At 38.5% G+C, this 14,032-nt stretch overlaps 1 protein-coding gene across 6 annotated transcripts in view; it reads left to right on the plus strand.

Annotated features, from left to right (window-relative positions):
• Nucleotides 1-216: 216 nt before the first annotated feature.
• Nucleotides 217-14,032, plus strand: part of KIF21B (kinesin family member 21B) — a 76,956-nt gene continuing 63,140 nt past the window's right edge. For all 6 annotated transcript variants that reach the window (XM_087959942.1, XM_087959943.1, XM_087959939.1 and 3 more), the window contains exon 1: nucleotides 217-630. In XM_087959942.1, coding sequence (XP_087816068.1) covers nucleotides 587-630 — 44 coding nt within the window. In that variant the 5' untranslated portion in view covers nucleotides 217-586. The remainder of the gene's footprint in view (nucleotides 631-14,032) is intronic.

Here is a 14,032-nt window from a genome sequence, read left to right on the forward strand (position 1 = left end):
CTACAACTTCTTAAGCCCTTCCAACGCCGAGACCCTTTTCCTCTTTCCCTCGTGTTTCTTTGCCGCTGCCCACCGCCCCTACTCGGCGCAAATCCCTCCTCCACCTTTTGAGTTGACGGGGGGTGGGCGTGACCGCCTCCGCGTCCTGGCGCCCCTCCTTCCGCCTCCCTCTTCTTCTCCCCCCACCAACTCCAAGCCTCTCCGCCCGCTCGACTTCTGGCTGGGTCGACGCTAATTTTCTCTCCGCAGTCCCGCTCCCGCTGCTGCTGCCGCCGCCGCCGCGTCGGGCGGGATGGGAAGCGGGGACGCTGCCTAAGCTCTCTCTCCCTCTTGGGGGCTGCCTTTCTCTTTCTCTCCTGGAGAGGACGAGCGTCCGCGCTCCCCGAGAGGAGCCCAGCATGCCCTCCTCCTGCGGCTCGAGCAGCCTCCGACGCGCCTCCTGCTCCTAGCCGAGTCGCAACCTCGCCTCGGCCCTGGCCCCACCGAGCTCCATGGTGGTTGGAGGGCAGCGTTCTCCTGCGGTGCGGGGCGTCGGCGGCGTCGCCGAGGGAGGGAAAAGAAGAAGAAGGAGAAAAAGAAGAAGGGAATGGCCGCCCAGGGTGACAGCTGCAGCGTCAAGGTGGCTGTGAGGTGAGATGGGGACAGGAGGGGCTTTCCGTGAATAAACTTCCCATTGCAGGTGAATGGAAAGAGCGAACAAAAGGAGCCCCCTCCAGCGGCTGCTGCTTGCCCTCCCCGTTCCAGGTCGGCCTGTTCATTGCAAATCGCGTTGTTTTTCCCCCCCCTCATTGGCAAAGATGCGCGGCTCTTGCAAGGCGACTTATGCGTATCGCTGGGGTGGAGGGCGGGGAAGAGAGGCTTGCCGCTATTCTGCGCTTGGAGCTGCGGACTCGGGGATTTGCTGACCGTCAAGAATGTGTGGCACGGCCCCGGGTTTGGGAAAGAGGGGGTCAGGGGAGGCTGAGCCCTGTCGCTGCCAGGGCGGAAAAGTTCCCTCGCCTTCCCTTTATCTCTGCGTGTCTAACCTACGTCGGTGGGCATTGTTGCTCTTTGTTAGCGTTGCAAGAGGGGGTGACCCAGAGCAAAACTCCCCTGTCCAATTGCTGGACCTACCTGGGTGCTGGAGCCGGCTAATCCCAAATGCACACAAAAATGTTGATAATTAAGACAGATCCATCTCTTTGGCCCTCTGCTTCTTCTCTACTCTACAGGAGCAGATTGTGTGCTGTTTCTGTTAAGTAGTTACAAGGAGTAGGGTTTAGTATTTCTTTAGTAGTCTTTTAGAAGAACAGCAGAATCTTTCTCTCTCTCCCCCCTCCCTCCCTCTCTCCCCCTCCACATCAGACAGCAGCTAAAGCAAGAGAAACAAGGAAATCCTGTATTTCGCACATTTGCTCTGTTTTTCTGCCTTTCCTTTCTGTCGTGTGTGACTGTTCATTCCGTTTCTCTTCAGTATTATTGTTTCTGATAAATCCCTTGCTGTCAGATTTCCATGTGGGCCAACAGTTGATCCCCTTTCCCTTGTTAGCTCCTGTTTTCTTTGGCTGGCAATTAATGTTTCCTATTCCATTTTTTTTTGTGCTTTCATCCATCATATGTGGTGACTGATAGCTTTTCCATTAGGGTGGGGTTGGGGGCCTATATCTGCTTATGCAGTGCCCTGGATAAATAGCATCAGCGACGTTGTTTCACGTTCATCCATCTCTCCCTTTCCCTTGCCTAATTTTGCAACACCCTACATTTTATTTGTGCAGGTGAAGTCAGTGCAAGTGCTTTCTCTCTCTTCACCTGAAGCCTGGCAATATTTTTTTTTCCAGTTGCAGGGAAAGGGTGGTGTTAATGCAGAGGCATATTTCCCATGGTGCTTTCCTTTTTGTGTTACTCTAGCCACGGAGGATACAATCTCCTTTGTGCGTCCTTGCACACTTGAGCTTTGATTTAAAACAATCAAGAAACTGCATCTAATTTAATTTCTATTTGATTTGAATAAGGAGCTTTATGAAGAGAAGAGAGAGCCTGTTTCTCAGACAGTGTTTGGAAATAATACTGTTGTCTGCCATTCTGTGAGGTGAACTGGTCATTTGCTGAATTGATAGAGATGGGTTGGGAAAGAGGCTTTGTCCCAAAAATACTAGACTGAGCAGACATGTTAGAGTTGCCATTTTGGCAACAGTTTGTTCCTCTGCTGAAAGGGAAGCACACTTTGTACAAAATGCCCAGTTCACACGAGGGCAGCGCTACAGATGCTCTTCACTAGGTGGTGCATATCTTCTGTCTGTTAGTGTTTTGTACCTGAAGTGCTGGACCAATATTGTTTTCAACCTGAAAATGTAAAATTGTATTCTTTGCTATTGTGAATATTCCATTGCCACAGAAGGTTTTTAAATATTGGTTGCAATGCAAAAGCCAACACCTTTTGCTTTTTAATGATCCATGTTCCCCATTAAGCCAACTTATTCTAAATGAGCTCTTCTAGAAATGTTGGACTGTACCAAAGTTCCTAGTTGGCATTATCCTTCGCAAGAGCATATTGCCTATTCTGGTTGGGAATTATTAGTGTTATTAGAAATTGGGGCCAAAAATTCTGGAAGATACACAGTTGGAAAGGCATTCTAAAGAACAATATAGGTTTGAGTGTTGTGAAAACAAGTACTTGCTCCACCTCGCTTTTCTTTCTAATGTATTTTCTATCTCTAATATATATGCTGGCTCAAAAATCAGAAGCAAAAGGCAGAAAGAGAGAACTGTTGTTCATAAAAACAATCCCCTTCCTTCCAAATGTATATTCAGTCGGAGATTCTGTGCCAGAGTTTGTCTTCAGTAGAAATTGATCTGTTGAAAACTACACGAAAAGCAGGATTACAAGTAGTACTGTTACATCAGCATTGCAACTGCGAGCAGTCGCTAAATGAAGTAGCCACTAAATGAAGACTACCTATATAGGAAATGTAACAAAGTTGAGCAAATGTGCAGATCACAAGCTAAAAATTAATCCTCCCACTCTGGGGTTGGGGTTTCCCCTGATCTGAATGACATTCTTTTGGGGAAAAGACTTTCTCAGGGGTGAGGGAGTGCAGAGAAAACTAAGTTTGTATAAGCCATTCTTCCCCACCTGTCCCTTGTTTTTTGTCACCTGTCCATAGTTCTGTTGAAGAGCAGACAGCTCTTACCAGAAGTTGGACCACTTTCATGGGGTTCATAAAGCTAGGGTGATCCAGAAGTTATCATAGGGAAGATACAAGAGGTCCTCTTGGATGTTTTCCCAAAGCTATTGCTGCAGGTAGTACATAAAGAGGATAATTAGAGGATTTAAAATATAAAACATTATTTACACATGAGTAGAATAGACAACATCCAGATAACAGACCAACTTCTTTGTCAAAGTTTCACCCAAATAAGATGTTTTTGCGTACCAACAGAAGTATAACAATGAAACTATACTTCCATTAGCATGGAGTTCTGCAATGCGGGAGCAGTCACCAATAAAACTCTCTTGTCTATTCCTGTCAGATAGGTCATTGGCACTATTGGGTACAAAGGAGGTACCTAGAGGTAGGCTCATAAGAGAAATAATGGTCTTTTAAACAGGTGAACCCAACTATTTAGGACAGAGCATGTGGGCTGTGTACAATCCTGCTCTCCTAGAAAAACTCATTGTTGTCCCAGTAATCTGCTGCCCTTTTGCTGCAAAATTTTGTAGATATAATTCCTTGTAACATTTAATTGTGTATTGGGGAGGGCATTTATTTTTTTCAACGACCATTGTTGCTGTTGTTATTAATTTTGCCTTTGTTGGCATGTGGCAACAAATGGCATACCACTCAAAGTCAAGCATGGTCTTCAATTTGAAAAAGATCAAATTTCTTTTCTGCTTAATGGCCAAACAAATGGAAACATCTTGTGGAACTTTGTTTTTATTATGATAACAACAGAAAAGGCATATCTCAAATAACTATGATGGAAGAATGGATGATGGAGTGGGTGGAATTGGCAGAGATGGTGAAATTGATAGGCTTGAAGAAGAAAGAAAGACTGGCAAATTTTGTTTTTACTTGGAAATCATTATTTGAGTTTTGCAAGAAAATAAATGAAAAGCTGATTTTGAAATTTGATGAATAGTACTACATAGGATTATCAAAATAATATAGACAAATTTTAATTTGGATAGTAATTTTTTGTATTCTTATATCTTTATCTGTACCAATGAAACTCACAGATTCTTTTTCTATTTTTTTTTTTTACTTTTTTCTTTGTTTTTTTCAGTATTTTTACTGTTATTCCTTTTCTTTTTCTAATTTTCCATTTTTTAAATTTTCTATTTCTGTTTATTTTTTAATTTTGTATCCTTTTTTTAATTGGGAAGGGATCACTTGACCAAGATAGGTTTAAATGATAGTTGGAATGTATTAATAATTAGTACTAATATACACTGTACTAATATACAGTGAAGCAGCCTTTCTCTAACTAGTCATCATAATAATTTGGTTCCACCATTCTGGACCAGGTGAAGTTTCTGAACACATAGAGTTTGTTACAGGAGAAAATTAAAAATTAAAGCATAAGCATTATAGCTTGAGCAAATAAGCAAACAACGTGTTCTTTTGTAAGAAATTCGTGTTCTTTTCCTAAGAAATTCAGGATTTTATTGTTTTCTTTAAAATATCCAGGTTTATACATTTATGGTTCAAAAGGAAATTTAAAATAGTTACTTAATGTATTTTCCAATCCAACTTGGGTTCCAGTAGAGCTTTTCTTTCAGTTTTAGAAATGCAGGCAGTTATGCAGATATATGCCAACTGTCTTGATTTGCATAATATAGACAGGTTTTCATCATAGTCTATAATGTTGCACAGGGGGAAGCAACAGGAAAAGAGGAGTCAGAGGACGTATAGCTGTTATTTCAGCTGCAGTTTCTTTAAACTTTCTTATTGCAGGACAGCAGGGTATGTGGGTGGTGGAAATGTCAAAAACTTCACTGAAGTGTTTTGAATGCTGCAATAATACAATTAAGAGGCGGAATTGAGGTGAGTGGGGGAAGGCCAATTAAATGGAAGTGTATGAGCAAACTACTGGGGCCTTCAGCAATAAGCAGGAAATGAGGGGAGGAGTGAACTGTCTTTGCCTGATACCCCCACCTCCCCTGCTACTGTTTGTGCAATTCTTCTGCTATAAGCTCATCTTTTGTCAGAGTGGTGTATGTCCCTTCTACATTGACTGAATCCAAGAGGGCTATTTTTTCCTTTTGCAGTGTTAGCAATATTAGAACCTGAAGTGAGTGGCAGAGAGTAATGGGAAGGGGTTGATTTTAAGAGCAATTTTTAATGCAAACTTGCATCCTGCCAAAACAATGTCAAAAGCAAACCATTGCTACTTTCTTCTCTCCCTCTCTCCTCACCATTGGAGCTGATCATAGGAATTGGTCATATTCTTCTAACAGTGCACTTAGAGGAGTAGATTTCTATAAATACACATTATCAATAGGAACGGACATCAGAAATCCTTCATGCGCTGAATCGGTGTTCCTTAACTGTAACAACTTGAAGATATGTAGACTTCCAGAATCCCTCAGTCAGCATGGAATTCATCTTCAAAAGAATTCTGGGAATGGAAATCTACACATCTTAAAATTGCCAAGGTTGAGAAACACTTCTCTGAATTCATCCTTTTAGTTATAGCTAAAATGTGAAAGGACAGAATGACTTCATATTTTGGAATTTTGCAATTTGGCCTCTGTTTCAGATAATACTTTGAGTTTTTAGGGATGTCCTGGGTTCTTGCCTTACTGGATAAGGTAAAACATCCAAAATGTTTTGGAATTTCCTTTGTTAAGGGCACAACTAAAGCATTTCAAACGTTCTTCAGTGTGAGCACCCTTTATTCCCTTTCTGCTCTTTTCTGCATAGGCAAAACAAATTAAAGAAGTCACTGCCATAGGATCTGTTCCTTTCCCTTTCACTCTGGCTGATACATATGGAAATGCATGCTATAGTAGTTAAGAATGAAACTATAATGCATACAGACTCAAGCTATGCATGGAATCCATTGGTTAACTCTGGTATTTTTCAGCAATCACTCCTATACAGAGATCAGGATTGAGTAGCTTCCTGGGTTCATAGCACATTCTTAGCCATCTACCAGGATTGATCTCAATAACTGAATTTGTAGAGTAAGGGTGTCAAATTCATGTCGTCATGGTGTCATTATGTGACATATTGTGACTTTCCCCCCCTTCGCTAAACCGGGCGTGGGCGTGGGCGTGGCCAGCACCAGGATGGACAGCCCTGTACTAGATCGTAACCAACAGCTACATGTTAGTTCGATGGCGAGGTAACCCCTGTCTGTATAAGTTACTTTGCTTTGGAAAATATATTTAGAAATAGAATTATTTTTTAAGGCACCTATATGGACATTGCACACATTTGCATGAAAATGTATGCTGATAATTCTGAGATACATTACAGAAATGCTTAATAATTTGAACAGTGCTCAAAGTGCAAAATGCCAGTGATAAGCGGGTAACATAGTAAAAGCAGAAAGAAACATGATTATGCTGTCTTTGATCATCAACATTATTATGCAATAGAAATAAGATTAGTCTCATAGAAGCCTGTATAATATGCTTCTCCTTCCCACTTATCCCCCCCCCCCCCAAGCTCTACACATCAACTCATTCATTTTTTGTGACATGTCACACAACTGAGACATATAATTCCTTGTAGCTTAGATCTGGAGAGAGATGAAGTTATTGTGGAACTCACTTTATCCTGTTTTGATTCTATCCTACTTTGTATGGTGGTTCTCTCTTTCTCCCCCCCTTCTCTCTCTCTTTATTTAGCCCTTTTTTGTTTTTTGTTTTTGTTTTGCTGCCAAGCCTGACACACAATATTAAAAAGAACCCAATACACAAGCCTGAGGATGGCAGATGAGATTCTGCCGAAACGTTGCTACAACTTTAAAAGCACAACTATAATGACGTGGGAAAATACCCGAACAAAGCTGAATACCATACATATATACATACATACATACATACATACATATGTTTTCTTAAGTTTTCGGGGTACTTACATGTATGGTATTCAGCTTTGTTCGGTATTTTCCACGTCATTATAGTTGTGCTTTAAAGTTGTAGCAATGTTTCGCAGAATCTCATCTGCCATCATCAGGCTTCTGTATTGTGTTCGTCTGTGAGTCAGACTTTTACAGTTGTTTCAGTTTTAAATTTGGGGCTAGCCTACTGCTGTGCCAGAATGGTTTTTCTTCATCCTGATTGGTTGGGAGTCTTGGTCTGTGTTTATTGGTCTTGGAGTTTGCTGTGTTCTGCTTGATTGGTGTTTCTAATATCTTCTGTCTGTTTTGTGGCTTTTTTTGTGTCTTGATTGGCTGGCAACATTGTGTTCCTGTATTGGAGGCTTTTAGTGCAGCTTGGCTCCGAGTAAATGGACGGCTATCATTTGTTAGGAAGCTAGGTTTCATCTGGATGCCTGGTTGGGGTGTGTTTGAGCTGGAGGTATCAGGGGGGATCTGTTTGTGCCCAGGTGTTTGCCTGGCTAGTGGTGTGGAGATTTTTTTGTTTGTGAGTGCAGGCTTCCAAATAATTGACAGTCTGGTGGAGCATGAATAGAAACACCAATCAAGCAGAACACAGCAAACTCCAAAACCAATAAACACAGACCAAGACTCCCAACCAATCAGGATGAAGAAAAAACCATTCTGGCACAGCAATAGGCTAGCCCCATATTTAAAACTGAAACAACTGTAAAAGTCTGGCTCACAGACGAACACAATACAGAAGCCTGATGATGGCAGATGAGATTCTGCCGAATATATAAATATAAATATAATCATCTTTGTGAAGCCTTCCTAAATTGGATACTTTCCAGGGTGGCAAGGAATTGGTTTAATTTACTTATAAGATACTATTTGGGGAGAGTTGTTTTACTATTTATGTTTGGCAAGTTTGCTGAATATTTAACATCTATTTGAAACTTCATGGAATGTAAAACTGCTTTATTATATTAATGTAAATGAAGATAAATCCCAGTTCCTAAAATAGCACAACTTGTCACTTATTCAAATAATGCAACAGAATCCATATGGGATACTAATTGCTAAGATATCTTCAATTGTTTCCAGTATGTTGTCCCACACATTTATGTTACACAATTGGATAAGTGCTGCTGTTGATATGGATTTTATCCCTGAGCATCATGAATTTTGCATGCATTCTGTTGTAGTTGCTTTAATCCTGATACCCTGTTTGTCAGATAGGCAGGTTTATTACTGTGGTCATAAGTTGAGTCATCATAGTCATTAAGTGACCAGCTTCCCCAAGGGTGGGATCTGACCGGTGTGAATAGTCATCAGCTTGCTGCCTGGACAGCTGAGCAGCACTGCGTGCGGGTGCGCAACGGTTGAAAAAGCACTTTTTTCCTGCTTTTTCAACCTCAGTTGTGCCACGCAAAGCAGCTGAGGTTGAAAAAGCAGGAAATAAAGGGTCAGGTAAGAACCCTGGTGGGCAGGCGGGCCCAAACAGCAGCAGACATAGAACCGGTCCTATGTCCGCTGCTCTTCAGAGTTACCGGTTCTACAGAGCCGGACAGAACTGGTAGAATCCCACCCCTGAGCTTTCCCAATGGCTGTTTTTGCCAGAAACTGGCCAAAAATGTTGTGAATTACATGACCAAAGGACAGCTGTAACTATTTGTAAACGTGAGTAGGTTTGCCAGGTGCCTGAATTGCCATCCTGTGACCACTGGGGGTAACATGACAGTTTGTGATAGACACAAATGCAAATTTAAGTCCTAAATAAATTTTGGAGGCCATCGTAAATTCAAACTGATCAAAAGTTGAGGACTACTTGTACTGAAAGAGGTAAGTTGTAGCTGCTGATACAGAGGAATCCGTGTTGGTGCTTTTTCTTCTGGACAATCAAGATACACACAGGAGGCAGGAGATTGTTATGATGTTTGCACCTTTTCTGACAACCTCTTCTCTATAGAGGCCTGCTTACACTTATAAAACCATTAAGCTAACAAGCTGCATTTAGGATCCCAATTGTCATGCAGAGCAGATGCTCCAATCTTTTTTTTATAGTTGCATAATTTGATCAACCGAAGTAGGCTTTTCTCACATTCTGTTAGAAAGTGTAAAATACCAATTTGCTGCTATCAATTATGAAGATTATGTCTCTGCATTATTTGCTACAGCATGCCATTTCCTTTCTAAAACATAATTGCTACTTGTAGTTTCCTTTTATAAGTATTTTTTTAAAAGAAAAGAACACAAGTAAATCTGAAGAACAATGTGTGTGTGAATTTTTTTTTAACTTAAAAATGAACCTATTCAAAATGATTGAGACCTTTTCCCACTTGTGAAATAGTTACACACACACAGACCCATCCTTGAAATGACTTAAAACAATATTGGCACAAAATATCAGCTGTCCTTATCCCAATTGTTCCAGTGCATTTTTACTGCCTCTGGGCTGAAAGGTGTGGTCCTGATTAGCAACTGCCACTCACAATCTGCAGAGATTTTATCTATGGCTTTGGTGCTTTCTTCATTTGACCTGTCATTAGCCAAGGTGAGGGAGAAAACCATATGTTGGTTTATAATTTCAATTTTTAAGACTTCCCACTTACAAATGACTCTTGGCCAGCTGGGTTAATAAAAAGCAATACAATCTGTCAAAAGAGAGTAATAGAAATAGGAAGGAGGGTCATGACCATTAAACAAACTGGATAATCTCAGTGGTGGGTTCACACATATCCTGGTCCTGTGCCTTTGAAAGAGATTAGGTCTGAGGTTTGTCAAGGATGGCAGGATCTGACTGTATGGATCTCGGATCATCACTATTCCAAAGGGCAGATCCATACTTTGGGGGATCCACCAAGGACAGTGATTGAATCTGACAACTGTGGAACAAGTACCTTTAAAAAAAGGCAATTTCTGGAGGAAAAAGTAAGTTTGTTGCACCTGAAATTAAAGAGACATTTCGGGATACTGTTAGAACAAAAAGTGCCTCATCTTCCTCAGATGAAATGGGGAAGCTCACCATCTTATTGAAAGCTGGGGAAAAAGAAATTGGTGTCAAAAAGCAGGAGGGGGAAAGTGACAGGTGTGAAGGGAACAAACTCAAGAAATAAAGTGCAATGGAGGGAGCAAATGTAGAGAAATGGCTGTGGAGGTCTTGGCTGGCAAGCAGAGAGAAGAGGGTGAAAGTCTGAAATTCTGCTTCAGTCATCCCACAGAATGGTGATGAAACAAAAAAGCTTTTCAACCTTGGAAGCTGCTTTTGGATGTTACTGAAACATGGGGAAAAATACTTAAAACTACCAGGTTGTATAGCTGTTGAACTTGGAATGGGATGATATAAAATCATCAACATAGGAACAAGAGTAGAATTTGGTGTTCTTTAAATGTAGAGAGGAATTAATGAAAATGCCAACTCTGAATCCATGATGATAGCAATATGAATGAAGGGATCTTTTGCTTCTTCATATTGGATGGACAGAAACAATTAGAGAAGGTTGTTCTATGCCAGGAAGGGTTTAAAATATGGCAATGAGCAGCATAAATTATTCCAAGAAGCCAATATACCAGAAGGGATTTTGGTGTAAGAGTCTTTTGTGAACCTAGCCATTATAATTTATAAACTGTAGAGCTGTAACAGCTTACATATGAGCCTTGCTTAACACAATCCTGGCTTAGTGCTAATCAGTATAAAAAATATATGAAGTGGCCATGAAATACAGTCAATAGGAATAGATTTCTTTGCTGCTATTTTTGGATTGAAAGGAGGGTCACAAATTCACAATGAAACTAACTAAATAAAACTATGTTATTAAATTTATGGATTATCCTCAACTAGTTACATTTATTTGCCCTGTGTATATAGGATGCTGTCTATTTGTATTGCATATATAGTTTTAAATTAAGTGTGCCTGTCTGGCATTAAGTTGATTCAATCTCATTTTCAAGACAGGAATAATGTCTAAGGGAAAAAATTCAGATTATTGAAGATGTCAAATACCTTGTTCTCCAGTGATATACTATAGAACAATGTTTTGCATTTATATAAACATATGCCTTTAGTATTGTTTACCTAAAGATTTTTTTAAAAAAAGTGAGATTTATATCACATTGCAAAAAAGATGTGTACTGAAGACTTCAAAAATGTCTTTCACTGAGCATTTCCTGTAATATCTGAGAGTTCTCAGTGCTGAGAAGAATCAGGAAACGGAGCTTGTGAAATGGGGGGAGAGGAAGTACATTTCAAGTTTATTTAAACTTTTGCAGCCTTAAGACCTCAGCCACTTTAAAAATATTCTTGTTGAAACATGCCATATCCTTGATCTCCCCAAGAGATAGGGTTAGATCATCTGCTTATAGTAATCAGCCATTTTACTCTGGCAGCTTTTGTCCCTTTTGAAAGAAGAATAGACAGAAAAAATTGGCAAATATTTTGGACTCAAGCTCCTTAAAGCAAAATAATAGCTAAGGTTGTATAGAGTGATTGGCCTTAGATGCTAACTAGCCAACTGTAACTTCTTGATTAAAAACCAACTGATAATCTTTGTAAAAAAAAGTTTATTTAAGATAGCTCCCTTTTTCATACTGGCATGATTGTTTTTTTCACTCCTTGCCCAATGCCTTAACTACTAGACTAAATCCCTCTCATTCTCTCTTGTATAAAACAATATCAAAATTAAATTCTGTAATATAAAGTATGTTTAGATTATTGCAGCAGTGAGATCAAACTATATAATCCATATACAAAACTGATATGGATTATAAATAGAATCATTGGGAATTGGACAGTTTGTAAACTGAAATAAATGCATAAATTAATAAGCCAATTTGTCCCTTTGTAAGTATTAGCAAAGTGAAAGAAAGTACTTAGGAGTTCTGGTCCACATGCTGACAGTAAAAAGTTTCTTTAAGCCAATTTATTAACATTTTTTCCAGGGTTTTACCTGCAAGATTACATGAGGTAGACACTATGTCAATTTATTCCAAAGATTCAGCTATTATATATAAAATAGACTAGTTGAACAATCCCATTTTTGTTCTGTTTTTACTTCAGATGTTGAGAGAAAATACAGAAGTTCTTACATTCTTTTTTTTTTATTTTTTATTTTTTTAAGACAAGTTTTATTAATTTTTAAAACACACAAATTATCATTATTCATTACATGTTTAAACCTTTTTCCCTTGTAAATTTAACAAGTCAGATAAATTATGATTCTGTTTTTAAACCATTTCCATATACCAAAACCTCTTATTCAATTTCTCTTTACTTCTCTTTACTCTTATTCAATATCATTATTATTATTTCATCTGTTTCTTTCTGACTTAGTTACCATTATTCTCATTCTATATTTCTACAAGTTTTTACCAATTCTCCCCAAAAAGACATATACACACAACACACAAAACATAAAAAAATATCTTTTTGGAAAGTAACTTGGACCCAGGTGTCTCTCTTCATGGACTTCAATTATATTCATGCTCATCTTACATATCATTACTTATTTTATTTACCATTCTAAACCTTCTATATTAACTTCTCCACATATTTCACACTTCTTAATTCTACCTTAATTAATCATCTTAGTTTAAATCATTATATTTGTATCTTTTGTCCATTTTTTATCATCCCTTTGTCTCATCCCTTATGAAAAAAAAAGAAAATCAGTTTCTCCTGAAATCATTAATCAGAGTATGATGCCTTTCTATCTCCCCTAAGTTAATCAAATTAATCTTTAAAATAATATCTAATACCCAATCAGATTTTGCTTGGTACATTCTATCTAACTAATACATCCAACACAATTAAGTGCATAATTAGAGAATAAATCCAAATATTAAAAAGAAATACTATAATAAAAATTTTATAATAACATCAATACCATAATTTTATTAAACTCTTTAATTAAAACAATATTCTAAACCCCTCCTATTATTAAGTTTTAAAACCAATCATTTTTAAACATTTTAACATTTTAATCTCTTATCAACTCTTAAACCATTGCAATACTACCATCTCATCTTATGTACCTTGCAAAATCTTTTTTTTAAAAAAAAATTATACTTTATCCATTATCCATAAAAATTCCTTTTTTCCATTTAATTTCAAAACGTTGTAGCTTTTCTCCACCTTTTCCCTTTCTTTCTTTTCCCAACAAACCTTTCTACCCCCCTTCTTCTAGCCTCTGCCTTACCGGCTTCCCTTCTCTGTCGTATTTCTTTTCCCCTTTGTTTACAATCATCATATTGGTTTTGCACTTTATTTTTCCCTTTCTTAAATGTTTTTTTAGATCTTAAGTCCTTAAATCCTTTAGTTTTCTTCTTTTCTCTTCTTTTCTTTTCTTTCTCTCTTCTTTTTTTCTGGATCAAATTCTGAGATTCATTAAAGATGGCTCCTTCCTTTCTTTCTTGTTCCTCTGCTGTCTTCATCTGTTGTAATTTTTGTTGATAATTAGTAAGCGCCATTTCTAAGAAAAGGAAAGCTTCTTCCACACCATTTCTTAGTTCCTCAACAGAAAGAGCCATTATAAATCTTTTCTTTTCTTTTCTCCTTCTTTCTTCTTACAACAACCAGAATATTCAAAAGAAAAAAAAAAGATAAAACAGTCCCAAAGTTATCAATCAGTCCAAACCAAGGCAGAGTTCTCACTTTCTCCTTCTGGGGTGATATCAATCAAAGAGAAAGAAAGTCCAAATCTGTTTAAAGTCTTGTTACAATATATTCTAGTCTTCAAATCCTTAAGGCATCTGCTCCAACAAATCTTAGCATACAAATATTTTCTTTTTAATCCTCTCTCTTCCCACTCATCGCAAAACCAATTTCCACCTAAAAAAATAGGTTTCTTAATATCCAGTTATTTATTCCGTAGGAAAAGAGGGAAAGCTATCCTTTCAGCACCTTCAAGCAGCCGCTTTTTTCCTCTTCTGGCAGGTATTATTCAGAAAGTCATACTTTTCAGGAATTTTATTAAATATGTCTTAGAGTCCTAGGAGCCAAGAA

This window comes from Notechis scutatus, chromosome 3 (genome assembly GCF_049901735.1).
Source record: "Notechis scutatus isolate UNSWTSFEM ecotype Mainland chromosome 3, rNotScu1.2, whole genome shotgun sequence".
Classification (NCBI taxonomy): Eukaryota; Metazoa; Chordata; class Lepidosauria; order Squamata; family Elapidae; genus Notechis; species Notechis scutatus.